Consider the following 20,127-nt stretch of genomic DNA (forward strand, 5'->3'; position numbering starts at 1 on the left):
GCTTAAAAAGGTGTGAGAATGAGATCGGGAGTATTCTGATTTACACGTTCCTTCTGTGTGAAGATGGTTTGCTAACAAGTTGACGAACAGTATCCAAGTAACTATATAAAAATATTTTTTTTGGTCTTTGTTTAAATATCAGTGCGGTAGGAAAATTCTTAAGATTATCTGTTTGCAAACTAATTGTGTTATTTCTCTCCCATTAATCTTGGCAATGGGCAATAAAGAAAACTAGATTAAGTATTTCTATACCTGGAACTAATTTTATGGTCTACTCTGTGATTCCTAGCATAACAACCATAAATTCATATTTTTATGTAAAAATATTTTCATTGTACAGTTAGCTTTTGAACTTGCTACAATTTTGGAACTATAGCTGTTAGACTCAAGATGAGCATCAAGATCCAAAACCTAGCTTTAGAAATTGATATGTTTCAGAACTGTTACTGCAGGTTGGAAGGAGCTTTGTTGTTTTGGGTGAAAGGGATTCAATGTAGAGCTCCCTCTCCAGGCTGTTGCCAAATACAAGAGCGCCCCGAGTTGTAAAGACAGTAGATGCTCAGCTGGAGCTCTGCGCAGCCTCATCCAACAGCCGCCTTTCAGCACCCACCATTCTGTTTGTGAGGCTTAAGTATGAGATATGGGTTTTATTTTATTTTTAAATTCACCTTTTAGGACTTTGTCCTTCCCTTCCTTCTCTCCTTTTCTTCCTTTAGTTTTGCTATTTAAATTTTCTAACAGAAGAGAAAATATCCACTGTGTCACATTTTTTTTCTTGTTTGTAATTGAGTGCTATTTTTGGAAGTCACTATAACCTATTTCAGTTATGCTTTTATATTTTTAATACAGCACTGTTTCCAATTATTAATACTCCCATGAGATAGGTTAGTATATTACCCCTTTTTAATAAAGAACTAAGAAATCTAATATCCTCTCCCAAGATCATTTGAAGATAATTCTAATTAGGAATTAGACTTTTGTCTAAATTAGAACTGGGTATTTATTCCAGTAAGCCAAACAGCTTTATAATTAATAAGATTAATCAAGAAGATACTTCATACTTTTTAAGGTATGTATCTCTTTTTTGGCTAGGCATTTCCAGTGTGATTCAATAAAAGATTTTTTAAAAGTGATTTCTACTTGTAAAATTTGAACTGACAGGTTTCTTGTATGACCTTTGAGTTTGAGATGACTTGACCCATCTTTGGGAGGTAAAAGTTACAGTATAAAGAAAAGTAAGCATGCGCATATGAGGTATTCAGTCTCTTTATGCTCATCAAGAAATTGATGATTTAACTTGCATGAAATACATGTTGGGCTAGATTCTTAGCCCTCCTTCACATCTATCTCTACATCTGTGTGGAGATACAGAGATAGATAAAACTTATCTCTTTGTAAGTTATATATGTCTATCTATAGAGGGAGATGTGGATAGACATATATAACTTCTCTATAAGGGCTATATTGAGAACTAAAAATAATGAGAATTCAGTTGAATACGACTAATTATTAGCAGGGTATATTAATTAGTTCTCTTGATGCTTTACTGTGAGGCAAAGTATGTGATGTATTTCAAACATTTTATAATCCTTCTGATGTTAATCTTTAGGCCAGATTTGTATTTCTGATGCTTTTAATGTTCTTTTAAAATAATGTTTGGAAAATAAAAATATTGAAAACCCTAACATTTCTGAACATCAGATTGCAGTACTATTACTTTCCCGTCCAATCATTTGAAAACCATCAGAGAAAAGTAGTGATGGTTATTGCGCAATGGATAACAATATGTTGACCCTCCGCATTTTCTTCCTTAAGAGATGAAATAATTGTGGGTTTTTTTGTTTTAATTTTTTTTTAAGTAAGCTCTATGCCCAACGTGGGGTTCAAACCTACAGTCCTGAGATCCAAAGTCTCATGCTCTACCGACTGAGCCAGCCAGGTGCCCTGAGTCCCCAGGATCTCTTCAATGATTCCAGAGAGTTCTCTGGCTCAAGATCAGTGCTGCATCTGCCAGGCAATATTGATGATCTCATCAAAAGTGGTATTTCCACTGTGCTTAATGTTTTCCTGCTTCTTTCTGTCTTTTGGTGGTTTCTTGAGGACTTTGATAATCAGGGCAGAGGCAGAAGGTACCACTTCAATCTGGGCCTGTCTGTTCTGAATGGTCAGTTTCACTGTAATCCTCAGACCCTTCCTATCTCTGGTTCCCTTGGCGATGTCATCACTGATCATTTTTGGAGACAGACCCACTGGGCCGATCTTCGGGGCCAAGGCAGACATGGCACCAACTTCCCCACTTGCACACCTCAGGTATATGATTTTGATCTCGTTGGGGCTAAAAATTTTAGGCAGCATGGTGGAGGTGGCTGGTTTTGGATGAACTCAGATTCAGGATGACCAAAGACAATTGTACCTTCGCCTCCTCCGAGCTAAAAGCCAAAAGCAAAAATACGTATCCTAGAATTGGTAATCTATATGGGGTATATAAGCTGGGGGAAAAGCTCAAAATTACAGTTTCTTGATAAATAATTTAAGGATCCTTTTTTTTTTTTTAAGGATCCTTCTTTGAAACCAGTATTTTTTTTAAAAGATTTTATTTTTTTATTTGACAGAGGGAGACACAATGATAGAGGGAACACAGCAGGGGGAGTTGGGGAGGGAGAAGCAGGCTTCCCGAGGAGCAGGGAGCCCGATGCGGGGCTCGATCCCAGGACCCTGGAACCATGACCTGAGCCGAAGGCAGACACGTAATGACTGAGCCACCCAGGCGACCCTGAAACTAATATTTTGAGTTGTTTCTTGGTTAGGAACTCTACATCTGGGAGCAATCCCCTGCTAAGATTCCAGGTGGGAATTCTTTTACAAAGTGGGAAGGGGGCAGTAACAGATGGGCAGTGGTGAAGAAAAAGCAACACGAGGTCCTGCAGAGTTAAAGCACAGAAGCCTTTTTTTTTTTTTAAAGATTTTTATTTTAAGTAATCTCTACACCCAACGTGGGGCTTGAACTCACAACCCCAAGATCAAGAGTCCCATGCTCTTCCAACTGAACCAGCCAGGTGCCCTGGCACAGAAGCATTCTTAAACAGCTCAGTTTTAGGGTCCTAAGAATGAGCATCTGTAAGCCTCCCTTTTTCATTTTCAAGTTATTCACACCCTAGTTCAAAGATTTCCACTCTAGGCCACTAGCAGCACTCCTTGGGTGCCGGCAGGTTTGGGTTCCTGTCCAGATCTGACTTGTGATTTTAGCTCATTCTTAAATAATTCTTCCGTAATCTAGCCAGGCCAGGTCATGGAGTCTCCCCTTTCAAAGCTACCCTCTTCATTCACAGTTCAGGGGCAATGTGTACCTAGTGAGATTTTTGACTCCCAGAGAGACCTGTGTTTTCTCCCGTATCCACTAAAAGCTTTGTTTTTCTTTTCCATTAACAAAGGAAGCCTATGGTCCCACCAAAGAAACTTGAGCCACCATTCTCCTACTGGAGCTGAAGGAAGGCCTAGAGTCAGTGAATATTCCAGGCCTATGGAATGGTAAGAAAGACAGGCAGGCTGCCAGGAAAAGGCTCATCTCCATTAGAGATCCAGGCTTTAGAGAGGCCAGGCTAGGCCTGGACCGAGCCTAGAACACAAAGCGGCAAGCGTCACCATCTGGAGGACTCTGCTGGTGCAGGTGACTGCGGGTTGAGCTTCAGTGGGCTCAGCCCAGCTGCAGTGGCCCAAATGTGATGAGATGCAGGAGAGCCAAAGTCACTTATGGGAGCAAACACAATGACCCCTTGAAGCCAGATGGAGTAATCTTTGAGAGGCTGAAGAAAGGAAAGGAGGAGCAGGAAGATAGGAAAATAGCCCCCTATTCCCTCCCCCCACCTCTAAAGACGGATCTGTAAACTCAGAAGCAGGTGCTGGTAGTAATTATGATGATTTTCCATCTTCTGGCTTTCCATACCATTTAAATGCTAATGACGTTCAATTTTATATCTCTAGTCCTAACCCCTCCCTGAACTCCATGCTGGTCTATCCAATTGCCTCTTCAACATCTCCACTTGGATGGCTAATAGGCATCTCAAATTTTAACGTGTGCAAAACTGAACTCTTGATTCAACCCCACTCTTTACCAAACTTGGGGCTCCTGCTGTTTTATTATCTCAGTAAATGGCATGGCAATTACCCAGTTGCACAGGTCAATTTGTTGGGTCCTTGACTCTCTTGAACATCGCATCCAATTCGTTGGGACAAATCCTGAATTATCTTGAAAATAAACTCTGAATCCAACTACTTTTTTTTTTTTTTAAGATTTTATTTATTCATTTGAGACACAGAGATACAGAGAGAGAGAGACCATGAGCAGGGGGAGAGGCAGAGGGAGAGGGAGAGGCAGGCTCCCCGCCGAGCCAGGAGCCTGATGTGAGGCTCGATCCCAGGATCCCGGGATCATGACCTGAGCTGAAGGCAGACACTTAACCATCGGAGCCACCCAGGCGCCCCTGAATCCAATTACTTCTTAGCTCTTCATCCCCATCCCCTCTAGCCCACGTGCCCATCATTTCTCCCTCGGAGTATGAAACCCGCCTCATAGCCATTTCCCAGCTTCCAGGCTCTCTCTCCTGCAGTCTTCTTGCTTTGTAACTAGGGACACTGCAGGTAAATCATGTTTGCCACTCTCCTGATTGAAACTTAGAACAACATCTGAACTCCTTGCCTCGACCTGTGTGGCCCTAATGATCCGGCCCTTGGTTTCCACTCTGTCCCCATTTGCTTTCACTTGCACCCTACCTAATATGTTTGGGATGCAACAAGCTTTCTGGCTCTTTCTCACATGACTCAGTTTTGTTCCCATGTCAGGGAATTAATTCCCCCAGAAACACTTCAGCCTGGAATGGTCTTCCCCACCGGCCTTTCCTAGTTGCCATACTCAACAGAGTTCTCACTCCATCACTGTCTATCCTTCTGCCATATTTTATTCTTTTCATGTTTCTTATCATTACTCAACATTATGCTACTGTATGAGTCAGCTTGCGCTGCCATAACAAAATACCACAGCCTAGGTGGCTTAAGTAACAGAAATTTATTTCCTCATAATTCCGGAGGCCCGAAGTCCAAGGTCAACACACCATCAGTGTTGATTTCTTGTGAGCCCTCCTTCCCTGGTTTGTAGGAGATCACCTTCTCATTGTGTCCTCACATGGCCTTTCTCTGTGCATGCAGGGAAAGAGAGGGGATGGGAGAGGGAGGGAGAGTGTTGGGGGTCGGGGGCTCTCGGGATGTCTCCTCCTCTTATGTGGACACCATTCCTATCAGATTAGGGCTCCACCCTTTTGACCTCATTTGCCCTTAATTACCTCCTTAAAACCTTATCCGCAAATAGAGTCACATTGGGAGTTAGAGCTTCAGATACGATTTTTTGGGGGCGGGGGTGGGAGGGGACACAATTCAGTCCATAACAGTTATGTATAATTGTTTACTGGCTGTTTTCCCATTAGAATAAAGCACTAATAGGGCAAAAATTATGTCTATTTTGTGCAGCACTGTATCCCTAGTACCTTTCAGTCCTTGGCCTGGATGAGCTGTGAGGGTGTAACTGTTGAATGAATGAGTCAAATAATGATAGAATGGCTGAAGCCTGGAAGTGATAATCAACCCAAATCTCTATCTGGCTGGCTTAGTTTCCCCATGTTTGGTGTTTTTCTGTATCCCTCTCTACATTCCCAGGGTGGTTATCAGCAGGACTCTGATGAAAGGGGACACAGGTCTTAGGGGCGCCTGGGTGGCTCAGTCGTTACGTGTCTGCCTTCGGCTCAAGCCATGATCCCAGGGTCCTGGGATCGAGCCCCACATTGGGCTCCCTGCTCTGCGGGAGGCCTGCTTCTCCCTCTGACCCTCCCCCCCTCTCATGTGCTCTCTCTCTCTCTCTCATTCTCGCTCTCTCAAATAAATAAATAAATAAATAAATAAAATCTTTAAAAAAAAAGAAAGGGGACACGGGTCTTGATTTAGGATTTCTGACTGTTTCCTCAGGGAACCAGCTCTGAGGGCCTCTTTTCCCAGGGGACCACCCTGGCTGCCCAGGAGTGGCCAGACAACCTGCATTCATCTCGCTGGAATTCTATGGCTCATTATGCAGCCTGAGGACATTGAAGATGAAAGGAAAGTCTTCAGCAACCACAGAGAAGTTCAAGGAGAAAAGAGGTAACTGGTTCTTGGAGGGAGAGGAGGGAGAATACCAATTACCTTTATTAAAGGATATGGCAATTTGAAAAAAAAAAAAAAGATTGCAGATTTAGTGAAATCCTGCTTTCCATAAAGAGATATTTCACAGGTAATCTCTCTAGATCCAATGCCTTTGAGATTAATTTTGCCAAAGTAAAAATACCACTTCATCACTTATGGAGAAATGAATGAATTTTCCCTCCTCTACTCCAGTAAACAGATAATTTTGCTTCTCTATAAATATACTTAGCTGGTGCCACGATAAGTTCAGTTTGTTTCTCTGAGTTCCATTTATGTGAATGTTGGCCCTTTTGACACTTTCTTGAACCTCCAGCTGCTTGTAGCATGCTGATGAGTGGGATATCTTTCATTCGACTCCCAGTGTGGGAACCTTGATTTTCATGCAAAGCCTGATGTTTTGCAAAATGCAGCTTGTTCAGATGCCAGATAGACCTTCAAAAGTGGAGCAACCTACAAAGACTGCTTTGTGCCTGTCTTCTGGGCCTATGGCACTGGGATAAGTTTCATAACCTGGGTCAGTGCTTAAGGTTCAACACATTTCGTATCTGACATTACCAAGGGCTTATGAAAGCTTCTTGCTCGTTTGTTTGTCTTTGGCAACAAACAAAGTATGTCAAAGAAATGGTAAGAACTGATCTTTTTTTTTTTATATTTTTAAGATTTTATTTATTTGACAGAGAGAGACACAGCGAGAGAGGGAACACAAGCAGGGGGAGTGGGAGAGGGAGAAGCAGGCTTCCTGCCGAGCAGGGAGCCCGATGCGGGGCTCGATCCCAGGACCCTGGGATCATGACCCGAGCCCAAGGCAGACGCTCAATGACTGAGCCACCCAGGAGCCCCAGAACTGATCTTATTATTAATATTACAATGAGGAAAGATATGGCTGGGAATTGTGTTCTTCACAGAGAATCATAATGTTAGACACTTTCTTTGAGGAATCCAGAGTACCTTGGAACTGGAATGTCTTATAGTTCATGGAGTTGGAGGTGGAAAATTCAAATATTTTCTTGACCTGAGAGATCAGGGACTTTACTTCAATCATGGCCCACAAATGGGGTAAATAGAGACACAGACACTGTCTTCTTGTTAGGGAGTGGTGCGGAATTTGAGTGAAAAGGTTTACAAATGGGACATGTCATTAATTCTCCCTTTTCTTTCCCAACCATTATAAAACTGGGGAAAATACTGTTTTCCTCAAAGTACCAAACACTCAAAAAAATAAGAGCTTGTAGGAAACTCCTTGGAATTGTAGTTGGGGAAGATTTTATAAGGTGTGGGTAAGAGAGGGAGAGGATGAGTGTTCATTCATTCATTCAGCAAATATTAGTTGAGTGTCAGTGTTATGCAAGGTCTGAGGAGAAAGGTCTGAGAATAAAAATAAGATATATTCTTTACCAATAAATAAAAGATGAAGGAATTATTTTTATCATTTATATAATAAATATAATCTGGTTCTAGATAAATTGCCAGTGCACTTGCATTGTTTACCAACACCAAATGATTATCAGAGAAGGGAGGGTTTGATGACATTTAACGGAGCCAGAATTCCCAAGGTGACACTTTAATCTTACTAGTGAGTTTCCATTTGCCAGACTGTGGGTTGCATTAACTTAAAGAGAAGTTAGTGGGTGTTCCATGATTTAAAAAAAAAAAAAAAACTGTATGGGAAAAAATGAGTACCATACTTTAACCAAGACAAAAATCAATCATTTCGCTTAGCATTTTGCTGAGTCCTTTGGGGGTGTTCCTTCAGGTGGGAGGTGATGGCACAGAGAGGTTCACGGGGCAAAAGCTGATTCTGTGAATAGAAAGCACTATAGCATATTACTTACAAACATGGACTCTGAATTGATTCCAAAGCTGGCTCAGCCACATGCAGTTGAGTTTTCCTGTTTGAGCCTCTTTGTTCTTATCTGTGAGTTAAAGATAGGAAGCCCACCTCACAGGGTTGTGATCACAAGGTGTCTGAAGTGTTTAGGATAGTGCCTAATATTTAATCAATGTGCAGAAAGTGGCAGCTATCATTTTTATTATAAAAGCAGAGTCTGGGGTAGTCTATCATCTGAGACTCAAGATTGTTCACAACTGGCTTTTTTGGGGGTGAAACGCTTTCCTGGAGGTGGTTAACAAAAGCTTTTCCAACAAATGATTTCTGTCACTATGGCTTAAGAACACTAAAATCTATAAATAAAAAAATTAATCCAGGGGGTGGGGCTCCCGGGTGGTTCAGTCATTTAAGCGACCGACTCTTGGTTTCAGCTCAGGTCATGATCACGGGTCGTGAGAATGAGCCCCCTCTTGGGTTCCACGCTCAATGCAGAGTCCACTTGAGATTCTCTCCCTCTCCCTCTGCCCCTCCCCCTGCTCATGCTCTGTCTTTCTAAAATAAATAAGTAAATAAAATCTTTAAAAAAAAAAAAACGACAAAAAAAACTAATCCAGGGGGAAAATGACTCCTGATTGCCTTGACCAGCTATTAACATTTCAAATCTATGGGTAATATTTAGAGCTCTGATAGAATTCTTAAATGAGTAAATTATGGGGCACCTCGATGGCTCAGTTGGTTTAGTGTCCGACTCTTGGTTTTGGCTGGCGTGTCCTGATCTCAGGGTTGTGAGATCCAGCCCTGCATTGGGGCTCTGTGCTCAGTGGGGAAGCTGCTTGAGGTTCTTTCTCTCTTTCCCTCTCCTTCTGCCCCTCCCCTGCTTGTGCTTGCTCTCTCTATAAGTAAATCTTAAAAAAAAAATTCTCAATGTGTAAATTTGCTTTTACTGTTATTAAGGACCACTGATGACTAATTTGCAAACTAGTATTTTATTGAGAACATGGAAGCTATTAGAACCTAACAAAGTTTGCTATTTGGGGCTATATTTTGAGTGAATTTAGAGAGAAGAGTAGATTTGACTAATTGGGTTTTAAACCTTAAGTTGCTGGACTTCCAAGGATTTTTGAAAAAAATTTATTTTTGGTGGTAGAGCACTTTTTTTTTTTTTTTAAATATTTTATTTATTTGTCAGAGAGAGCACAAGCAGGGGGAGTGGCAGGGAGAGGGAGAGGAAGAAGCAGGCTTCCGGCTGAGCAGGGAGCCCGACGCAGGGCTTGATCGCAGGACTCTGGGATCACCACCTGAGCCGAAGGCAGATGCCTAACCAACTGAGCCACCCAGGTGTCCCGCACTTTTGTTTTTTAACTGAAATATAGCTGACACACAATGTGACATTGGTTTCATGTGCACAGCATAATGATTTGACAACTCTATACATTATGCTCTGCTCACCACAAGCATGGCTATCATCAGTCACCATACAATGCTATTACACCACTGACTATATTCCCTATGCTGTGCCTTTCATCCCCGTGACTTACCCTTTAGCTGGAAGCCTGGATCTCCCACTCCCCTGAGAGTCTGACCTTTAATATTACAGATTTACAAAATCAAAATTATGTACTATACAGGAAACTGTATTTTTTCTTTCTTTTTTTTTAAGATTTATTTATTTGACAGAGAGAGATACAGCGAGAGAGGGAACACAAGCAGGGGGAGTGGGAGAGGGAGAAGAGGGCTTCACACTGAGCAGGGAGCCCGATGTGGAGCCCGATGCGGGGCTTGATCCCAGGACCCTGGGATCATGACCTGAGCCGAAGGCAGATGCCCAACGACTGAGCCACCCAGGCTCCACAGGAAACTATTTTTTTCTTAAATTCAAGGCAAAGTACAATGTACTCTATTGAAAAGTACTGGAAAGCAATTTAATAGATTTGAAATACATACTGTTGTATGTGATTAGACGAGATGTTTAGTATTATTTTACAGTCTCATAAATGTCTTCCATAGTTGAGATGGTTACCATTTCCATAAGTTCTGCTAGATTTACTTGCTTTTGGTGAACACTTTTTGTTTCAAATGTAAAAAAGACTAAAATTCAGCTTAAAAATTTACAAATAGGTATGGACACAAAACACTATAAGCCCTATATTCCATTTGTTAGTAATTTTGCCTTTCTTCTTTTGAGTTTTGAGATTGTCAGAGTTTTTTGTTTTTTATTTTCTCTAAGTGTTAAAGAAAGAATGGAATTCCAGTAGTCTTCATACTGTGGTTTCTTCTAACTGCCAGTGAGGAAAGCATGCTCATTCTTCCTGACACTGCAAAGAAGCATTAAAAAAAAACCCTGTTATTTCTACTAGAGAGGCCTTGTGAGATACCAGGACCACAGTGATTAGAGCCACGGCACAGGTGAAAGTAACCTGTTAACCTCTCACCTTAATTCTGATTGGTTATATACCTAATAATGCATGGTCTTGATGCTAATATTTAAAGTGACAATTCCATTTTCTGAAAGGTGATGGAGGCATTAATTTAACCTACAATGCTGTATATGGTGGAAGTAAATAATGACGGTATCTCTATCACCTCCTCTACACATGTAATGCTTACCCTTCCCTTGAGTCGTTTGATGTTCTATTAAACAAAACCTGATTTATGAATGACTCTGTATACTACTGTAAGTTCACCCATTAAATATTAAATAAAAAAAGCTTAATTCCTTTTTCACAGATGAAATTTTGTAGAATTTCTAGTATTTTTTCCCCATAATGCATTGGATCATCTTGCCTGCTTGTACAACCTACTTTAAGACTACCGGCGTCTGAAACAAAGCATGCCACTGGGTATGTAGTTGGCCCTGGTTCCTCTACTACCCCTGTGAAACAACTGAAAAAAAGAAATGGAGAAATGGATATTCCCTTAAGCCATGTCACCATGGCAACATATTTTGAAAACTTTTACTTCAACAACTTAAACTAGGAAGGGAATTTAAAATCAGATCCTAGGGTAGCTGATATTTTATTTTCATTTTTTTATAAAAAGATTTTATTTATTAGAGAGACAGCGAGAGCAGGAACACAAGTAGGGGGAGCAGCAGAGGGAGAAGCAGACAGACTCCAGCCGAGCAGGGAGCCCAATGCGGGGCTCCATCCCAGGACCCTGGGATCATGACCTGAGCTGAAGGCAGACGCTTAACGATAAGCCACCTAGGCGCCCCTTTATTTTCATTCGAAACTGTGATTTCATGTCCTATTTATTCAAAATTTAAGTCTTGATGTTCATTTTCCTGTTTAACTTAAGCCCTTTTATGTTAGATCTTTGGTGCTACTAGGTCAACAATTTGGCCTGATTGTGTACTAGGAAGTTTAAGAATTGTCAGAAATCAGGTCAGGCCTTTGTAGATCAGACTGAGCGAGAAGTATTGTTCACCAGGGGCTGTACACAGAGCTTACTATTCAGGTAACTGAGGTAATTTGTTGCCCTTTGTTCCCAAAGTTCCTTTCGGCAAGTTCTTAAGGATATAAACTAGAGCTGGGCAGAGGCCCCATCTAGTGGTGACTTGAAGAAAGGCAGGTAAAGCTAAAAAAAAGGTAAGTCGTGTCCCAATCTTCCGGTAAAGATGAGCTACTAGTTATTTTCCTGAAACCCTAATCAGGAGGGTTAGAATGTGTGAAATTGTTAGAAATGAAGTTCCTAAGTTAGCGATTCTCACTGGAAGAATATATTTAAAATAAAGAGGATCACTCAGGAAGCATATTTAAAATCCAGGATATACTCTGCCCTAACGGATCTGATCAGGTAGCTCTGGGACAGCACCCACCTTAACAGACTTCTCCAAGTGCGTTAGGCGTATTACAGCTGAGCCCTTTCCCCTCCCTATTAGGAACTCGGCTACGTCTACAGAAGAGAGGCAGCCTGCCCAGCAGAGGCGGCAGCACACAATTCAGAGCTCAAAGGAGATTTCACAGACCACTGGTAAGGGACCCAAGATTTAGAAGGAAGATGGAGATAGCTGACCCAGCCCTTCCTTCTAAGAAGTTCAAGCTGTTAGCCAAACAGAAAGCTGACTTACTTTTTTTAACTTTTTATTTTGAAATAATTACAACTTCTGTTTTTAAGAATCTTCTGCAGTAAACTATCCAATACAGTTTTTTAGATTTTTCTCTCCCCCCTTCCCCTTTTTAAGAGAAGAATTTGACCTAAATATTCTAAAAGTATCTGCTGGCACTAACCTTTCACAATTCTCACTCCCTCCCTTCTTATACCTATAAATCTAAATGTGGGTAATTCTGTTTGTCTTAATTCATTGATATAAGAAGTATGATTTTATAATTTATTAAAGAAATAATTTTTTTTTTTTCTGTTTAGAGAGAGCGTGCAAGACGGGGGAGGAGAGAGGGAGAGAATCTTTTGTTTTTAAAGATTTACATATTAGAGAGAGAGAGAGTACACGAGAAGGGGCGGGGGGGGGGGGGCTCAATCCCATAACCCTGAGATCAAAATGTGAGCTGAAATTAAGAATTGGACGCTTAACTGACTGAGCCACCCAGGCGCCCCTAAAGAAATAAATTTTAATGGCTTTGGTCTCTGATCTTATTACATTAATAGGAGACAAGGGCAATATTAGGAAATAAACTAACTCTTACTGGGAACCTGGTACCCAGTATTGGGCCTAGGCTTTTTACTTACAGTGAAATTAATGCACTGCTACAACTACCTTCTAAAGTAAGTAGTCTCTCTACCAGAGGAGGTGAGGCTGAAAATGGTTAAATGATCTATGCAGGATCACACAGCTAGTAAGTTAAAGAGAGTATCTGGACTTTGGTGTGAATGCAATGTCTGTGCTCTTTATATAATGCACTGCTTTGTACTAAAATCTACAAACAGCCCTGCAATAATCAATTGCATTAACCATTTCTCAAACTAAAATATCTTTGGCCAGAACTACTGAAAAGGAGGAAAAGTCAAGTATTTTATAGCCACTTTTCTGTCCTTGTTTAGATACGCACATCCAAAATACAACAGGATAATGTTCTGTGCAACATGGTAATGGAGAAAATAAAGGAAATGAATAATCTACCATTGAGTACATGGCAACACTGCTTGTGAACATTTTATTCACTTTAAAATAAATACTGTGCTGTAAAACTGTCCAGAACTAAAATCTGTAGTATACAGTAGGTAGGTACAAAGAATGGCTGCAGCACAGTGTGTTTTGTTGGAGTAAACCATTCTAAGTCAAGAGAGAGGAATCTCTGTCTACAGCAGGTACACACCTTGGGGGAAAACACATTCACATCAAGGAGAAAGAAATAGATAAAAGTTCCAAGAGAGAAACTACCTATTACAAGTAAGAGTTTCTTGAGATTAACAGAAGTGAAGAAAACTTAAATGTTGTGAGGCTCTACCATGTGCCCAGTTTCTAGCTTAACACCTAGTAGAGAGGAGTTGCTAAATAAAAATTTGTTGAAAGGATTTCAGGCACTAGAATTTACATATTTTACATGGTCTCCCATTTAAACAACCTCCTATCAGTTTCCTTCTTCATTATCTTTACTTCATTAACTACTTATATATACTATAATTTACATAATAAATCTATTAAAAACTTCCAATAGGTACAATTATGACATTTCATTAGGCTGGACTCTAAATTGCTTGGATTAGATTTATTTTGGAATCACATTATCCAAGCAAAAAACACAATCAGTTCATGGGACACAAGAGAAATGAAAGAAGTGAGACAATTATCTGCCTTAGAAGTTTATCAATAACCTCTTATATACACATACATATTCACAAAGTGGTTGAGAGTCCTTTTATACGATCCTTCAGATGAGGTTCAACGGCTGGGAACTCTACAGTGAGACACATGGTCAGACAGAAATCATGACTGTCAATGATTTTTTCTTTCCCCAAACTTTATCATCCTTTAGTTGGGGAGAGAAAGAAGTCCATTTTCATCTGCTGTATCTAAGATTTTACAGATCACTGGAGATTCAACCTAAAGAACAAAAACAATAAAGCCATTAAAAAGTTGCTAAACTGAATACTTTCTTTATTTAGTGTTCTTCTGTATGAATACATGTGTATAAATTTGTTAAATGTATATTCACAAAAATGTAAAATTTTTCAAAAGTTGATGAATAATATCAACCCATAAATGCAAAAAGCTCTGTGAACTCTGATCAGGAAACATACAGAGAAAGCCACTGCTAGGCATCATATAACCAAAGGCAGGACCATGAAGTTCCTAGATAGAAATACAGGATAATATTTTCATGACTTTGGGTGGCAGCATTTCTTAGAACAAAATAAAGCATTAGCCATAAAAGGGAAAAACTGATTAAAATAAACTTTATCAAATAAACTTTTGCTCATCAAAAGACATTAGGAAAATAAATAGGTAAGCCACAGATTGAGGAAAAGAAGTATGCACTATAAATTAAGAACTCATATCCAGATATGATAAATATAAAAATATAAAAAATAAAATAACTCATATCCAGAATATATTTGAACTCCTAGAAATAAGAAGACAAATAAAACAATAAAAATGGGTAAAAGACTAACAGATGACAGAGTCTCCTCGACCAAACTGAAGTCAGGTTCCCTAATTCCTCTTTTCAACTAGGCCTCTTCTTGTATTTGTGCCGTCTTGGGCCTGCTGAGTCCAGCTGTCGCAAGAATCCTGATAAGTCAGTGTAGAGAGAACCCCTTAGCCTCAACAACTAATCATCCATCCCATATCGGATCAAATTCCTCGTCTCTCACCTTTGATAGCTGATCATCCTGGCCTGCCTTCAGCAATAATCCTGTCAAGTCAGTTAAGTTGATGTCTCCTCTTAGTAATTTTCCATCCATTGTGCCACCCCCAACCCTGCCACCTTCTGCTCACTGGCTGTACGTCCCCAGCTGTCTTTGCCACATGTAGAGTTAAGCTGGATCTCTCTCTCCTATTGTGAAAGTCTTGACACACTTATTGCCAACAGTCCTGAATAAACACTGTTTCAGTAAGTGTCAGAATAATTTTTCATTAAAAAAAACTTGGCTAGATACTTCACAAAAATCTATGAATGAATCATCACATGAAAAGGTGCTCATCACCATTTTCCATATGGGAAACACACTAAAATGACTAAAGTGGCTAAAAGAGGGGCGCCTGGGTGGCTCAGTCGTTAAGCGTCTGCCTTCGGCTCAGGTCATGATCCCAGGGTCCTGGGATCGAGCCCCGCATCAGGCTCTCTGCTCAGCGGAAGCCTGCTTCTCCCTCTCCCACTCCCCCTGCTTGTGTTCCCTCTCTCTCTGTCAAACAAACAAACAAATAAATAAATAAAATCTTAAAAAAAAATAAAGTGGTTAAAAGAAAAAAGACTTACAATACCAAACGTTGGGGAGGATGTAGAGCAACTGGACTCTCATATATTACTGGTAGGAATGTAAAATGGTACAACCATTTCGATAACTATTTGATAAAAGCTAAACATATATCTAATCTATGATTCAGCAATTCCACACCTAGGTACTTACCCAAAGGAAAGAAAATACATGATCACAAAACGACGTATAAAAAAAAATGTTCATAGCAGCCTTATTCACATAATAAAAAATGAGAAACAATCTAAATGTCTATATAGAAGAATGGATAAGCAAGTGTGGTATACTTATACAAATGAATACTATTCAGTAATAAAAAGAGAATGAAATACTGGAGTGACATGGGTGAGTCTGAAAAACATGCCAAGTCAAAGAGGGCAGGCATAAAAAACTATATACTATATGATCCCATTCATGTGGAATCAAAAAACAGGCAAAACTACTCTATGATGTCAGAAAGCAGAAAGGGGTATCTGTGGGGGTTGGGGTATTGACATAAAAGGGGTATAAAAAATTTTTCTGCAGTGATAGATACCTTGTTTTGGGTGATAGTTCCATGGGTATATAAAATTATCAAAATATATCAAACTCAACACTTAAGATCTCTGCATTTTATTTTTTGTAAATTGTACCTCAATAAAAAAGATTATAGCTTTTACAGAGATAGTATGAGGGCTATATTAAATTTTGGAGATTACTGAAGCTCTTTTCAAGACTCAATGCTAAAAACTGAAACATGTTTTCAAACTGAATTCCTGAGTATTATTTTTTTTTTAAAGATTTTTTATTTATTTATTTGAGAGAGAGAGACACAGCGAGAAAGGGAACACAAGCAGGGGGAGAGGTAGAGGGAGAAGCAGGCTTCCCGCTGAGCAGGACCCTGGGATCATGACCTGAGCCGAAGGCAGTCGCTTAACCGACTGAGACACCCAGGCACCCCCTGAGTATTATTTTTTTACTTACCCCAAGGATATACTGACAGGAGTGAGGCTCTAGCATATATACAGTAACAGCATGAGGAGAATCTGATTCTTTACACCTGAAACAGAGAGCACTTTAAAGTACTGCCCAAACCACACAAAGTATTTTTATTTTTAGAAAGGCTTAATTAATTAATTAACTGAGAGAGAGGGAGAGCGTGTGCACGTGCGCACATGTATAAGTTGGGACGGGGTGGGGGGGGGGTGAGAAGGAGCAGAGGGAGAGGGAGAGAGAATCCCAAGCAGACTCCGAGCTAAGCCTGGGGCCTGACGTGGGCCTTGATCTCATGACGCTGTGACCAGGGCCTGAGCTGAAATCAAGAGTCAGATGCTTGACCAAATGAGCCACCCAGGTGCCCTGTACAAAAGTATTTTTAATTGTTTTCCTTTTAAGCTATACAAATCTTATGTAAGTGGCCCTGTATAATTTAATATAATACCTGAAATAATATAATTTAAAAATCATTATAACTTACAAATAATATAATTATATTAAAATAATTTTAATATTTTATTTATTTTTAAAGATTTTAATTTATATTATAGAGAGAGAGAGCATGTGAGTGAATGGGGGAAGGGGTAGAGGGAGAGAACCTCAAGTAGACTCCACCCTAAGGATGGAGCCAGATGTGGGGCTCAGTCTCATGATCCTGAGATCACGACCTGAGCTGAAACCAAGAGCTGGTCACCGAGGTGCCCCAATATTTTATTTTTAAAAACGATTTTCTTTCTGTATCTTTTAAAGTTTCTTTCTCTCTTTCTCTCTCTTTCTTTAATCTCTACAACCAATGTGGGGCTTGAACTCACAACCTTGAGATCAAGAGTCGCATGCTCCACTGACTGAGCCAGCCAGATGCCCCAATTTTACTATTTTAGAATAAAGTAATAATTTTATATAAAATTAATCCACACATTATTATGCATAAATATAATGACTCACAATTATATTTTATATTTATATAAACTTTTGCCCATTGGAAGCAGATAAAAGAGAAGCACAAAGCATGAGTTGATGGTCCAACTTACTTTAGTTTCACAGTGACCTGTCTTGGTTTGTCAGTTATATCACAAATATCTCCATTCCCATAAAAATGTGACACCATCCTAAACCAGAGAAACACACACGTTTTATTAACCTAAACTTCGTTAATTCAGGGTAACTGTAATGGGGAGGGTGAGAACATGGTTAGAGGGATCAGTTTTGCATTAGTTATAAAATATTTTTAGGGTCATGTCACAGAGAAAGGTTTTCAGATTCTATAAGGAGAATACAAAATTTAGATACTTTGGAATGATTTAATTAATAAGAATAATCTTCAATTTGCATATTATTTATTTGGATACAAATAGTTAAGGTTAAAGTGTTTTTTAAAAAGTCCTTCTGAAGTGAACCATTTCCTCAGCCCTGTATATTGTTTACTTTGTGGCAGTTTTCTCTCCTTGCCATCCTCCAGCCAGCTCCACTCATGAAAATACTGTCATGCAGGTATACAAAAGTACAGCCTAGGTTAACCTACAAATTCCAAATGAGCAGGATATTTTTAATTTAGCTAGCCTTATGCTCCTGTGATTCAGTACTTATTGCTCATGATATCATGAACTACTTTCACATGAAACATACATGAACATAAGAAAAGTCCATCTGTTTAGTATATTCTAATACTTAAATGCCCATCTCTTAATTTTGCTAACTTTGATTTTGGTCAGCCCAAGAAGTCAACACATTCTATTTTTTTAAGATTTTATTTTTAACCAAACGTGGGGCTCGAACTCACAACCCTGAGATCGAGAGTCCCACGCTCTATGGACTGAGCCCGCCAGGCGCCCTGAAGTCAGCACGTTCTAAAAACAGAGTCTCCCAATGCCATCAGTGCTAGGAAGGACAAAGTTAATACCCAAGAAAGAGAAAGAATGAATAATTTAAAATTCGCCAGGTAAGAGGACTACAAGAAAATCTAAAGCTTAGTTATTCTTGGAAAATAAGAGCTTAATTTATTTCTGCTGTAACAAGATACACCTATATAACTCAAAGAAGTTGTGAGGTAGTTTTTCAGAAAGCCACTCTTTATTTTCAATCATAACCTCATAGAGGTAAAGTAACAAAGGGAAATGCTAGAGTATATTTACATAGAATTAACTAACTTAAAAAGGTAAAGAGGACACATGAAAGAGGCAATGCTTTCTAACAGCCTCAGACCTACTGGCTGGAAGTGAGCCAGTGTCTGTCACGAAGGCCAGCCACCAGCACTCTCATTATCACACCACCACCGCTTTAAAGGCAGCGGCCAGAACTTATTGCATGCTGTTGCCACGCACTATGTGTTACATATATGATTGTTTAAGTGTCCTAACAGTCCTTTGAGGCAAATACTAGTAGACAAGAAAAGTGAGACTTAAGAAGATTATGTAATTTGCCCAAGGTGGTAAGTGAAGAGCCAGCATTTGAATCCAGGCCCGCCCCCGCCACCACCTTCAGAAATTGTGTTCTTAACTATTACCTTAGAAAAGAAAACTAATTTAAAAGATGTCCCTGAAAAAAACTGACCAGAGATTTTACTTAAGTGTTTAAATTTTATGCTTTTCAATATTCTGAGTTTTAAATATTCTACTAATCAGATCCAAAGGCAAATAAGGTTAATCTTTACCTGACTGACTGGGTACCATCATCTTGAAGGTGATAGGCTCTAGCAGTATTCTTCTTAGCCCATTCAATATGCTCTTCTTGGTTCCATGTACCCACAACCACAGAGGTCTTCCCACTATCTTTGTCCTAATATAGGAAAAAATATTTGTGATGAATCCTTGATATCATCAAGTAGACATTTATCCTGATGGCCTATAAGTTATAGTCCTTATCTTCACCTGCACACTGCAGATGGGTGTTTATTTTTTAAAGATTTTATTTATTTATTTGATAGAGACACAGCGAGAGGGAACACAAGCAGGGGCAGTGGGAGAGGGAGAAGCAGGCTTCCCGCGGAGCAGGGAGCCCAATGTGGGGCTCGATCCCAGGACCCTGGGATCATGACCTGAGCCCAAGGCAGACACGTAACGATTGAGCCACCAGGCGCCCACAGATGGGTGTTTAGATGTTAGTCAAACAATGCTAGTCAAACCTGATGAGTAGACATTTGAGCTCATTATCTTCTTTGTTCCCTTGTTTCTCTGAACAATGTAACTACTTTCTCGTCAGCTAGCTCCACATGCAGTTATCTTTGACTCTTTTATTTCCTTCCTCCCGTACATCTATTGGTTTTGTCCACTGTTTTCCTGGAGATGTTCTTGGCTTCAGACTCTTCCTCTACATTTCCAATGAGTTTAATTTCTCATACCTAAATGATATGCCTGCATACTACTGATTCTTCTTTTTTTTTTTTAAGTAGGCTCCACACCCAGCATGGAGCCCAATGCGGGGCTTGAACTCACAACCCTGAGATCATGACCTGAGCTGAGATCAAAAGTCAGATGCTTAACCAACTGAGCCACCCAGGCGCCCTACTACCGTGATTCTCAATTAAATCTCTGGCCTATATCTCTTACCTGCAGACCCACTGAGCCTATCTTCATCCTATTTCCACTCTTACAAATGCCAATCTGCAAATTATACGTGTATTCACACGCTCATTTGACACCATGCTTATTTCTGTATCAAGATGTCTGTTCAGAAACCCCCTTCCCCATTCTGTTAATTTTTTTAAACACTATTATACTGTCTTATAT

General features: G+C 39.8%; 2 protein-coding genes and 1 non-coding gene across 6 annotated transcripts in view; all 3 read right to left on the minus strand.

Annotated features, from left to right (window-relative positions):
- Window positions 1-1,868: 1,868 nt before the first annotated feature.
- Window positions 1,869-1,941, minus strand: TRNAQ-UUG. The gene has a single exon. It is a non-coding gene; the product is annotated as a tRNA-Gln (tRNA).
- A 54-nt stretch (window positions 1,942-1,995) lies between these two features.
- On the minus strand, window positions 1,996-2,355 carry LOC110590414 (60S ribosomal protein L12-like). Its single transcript, XM_044919017.1, has one exon. It carries the CDS (start codon window positions 2,353-2,355, stop codon window positions 1,996-1,998), a length of 360 nt encoding a protein of 119 aa, XP_044774952.1.
- The window catches only part of ERLEC1 (endoplasmic reticulum lectin 1), a 42,125-nt gene continuing 24,256 nt past the window's right edge, over window positions 2,259-20,127 (minus strand). For 2 of the 4 annotated variants that reach the window (XM_044918908.1, XM_021701279.1), the window contains 4 exons: window positions 19,053-19,177; window positions 17,434-17,511; window positions 16,391-16,466; window positions 13,153-14,054 (listed from right to left, as the gene is read on the minus strand). In XM_044918908.1, coding sequence (XP_044774843.1) covers window positions 13,983-14,054; window positions 16,391-16,466; window positions 17,434-17,511; window positions 19,053-19,177 — 351 coding nt within the window. In that variant the 3' untranslated portion in view covers window positions 13,153-13,982. Of the gene's footprint in view, window positions 2,430-7,916; window positions 8,024-13,152; window positions 14,055-16,390; window positions 16,467-17,433; window positions 17,512-19,052; window positions 19,178-20,127 lie in introns of those variants that run through there. The other 2 variants (XM_044918906.1, XM_044918907.1) reach the window with 2 other exon arrangements.

This window comes from Neomonachus schauinslandi, chromosome 10 (assembly GCF_002201575.2).
Source record: "Neomonachus schauinslandi chromosome 10, ASM220157v2, whole genome shotgun sequence".
Taxonomy (NCBI): Eukaryota; Metazoa; Chordata; class Mammalia; order Carnivora; family Phocidae; genus Neomonachus; species Neomonachus schauinslandi.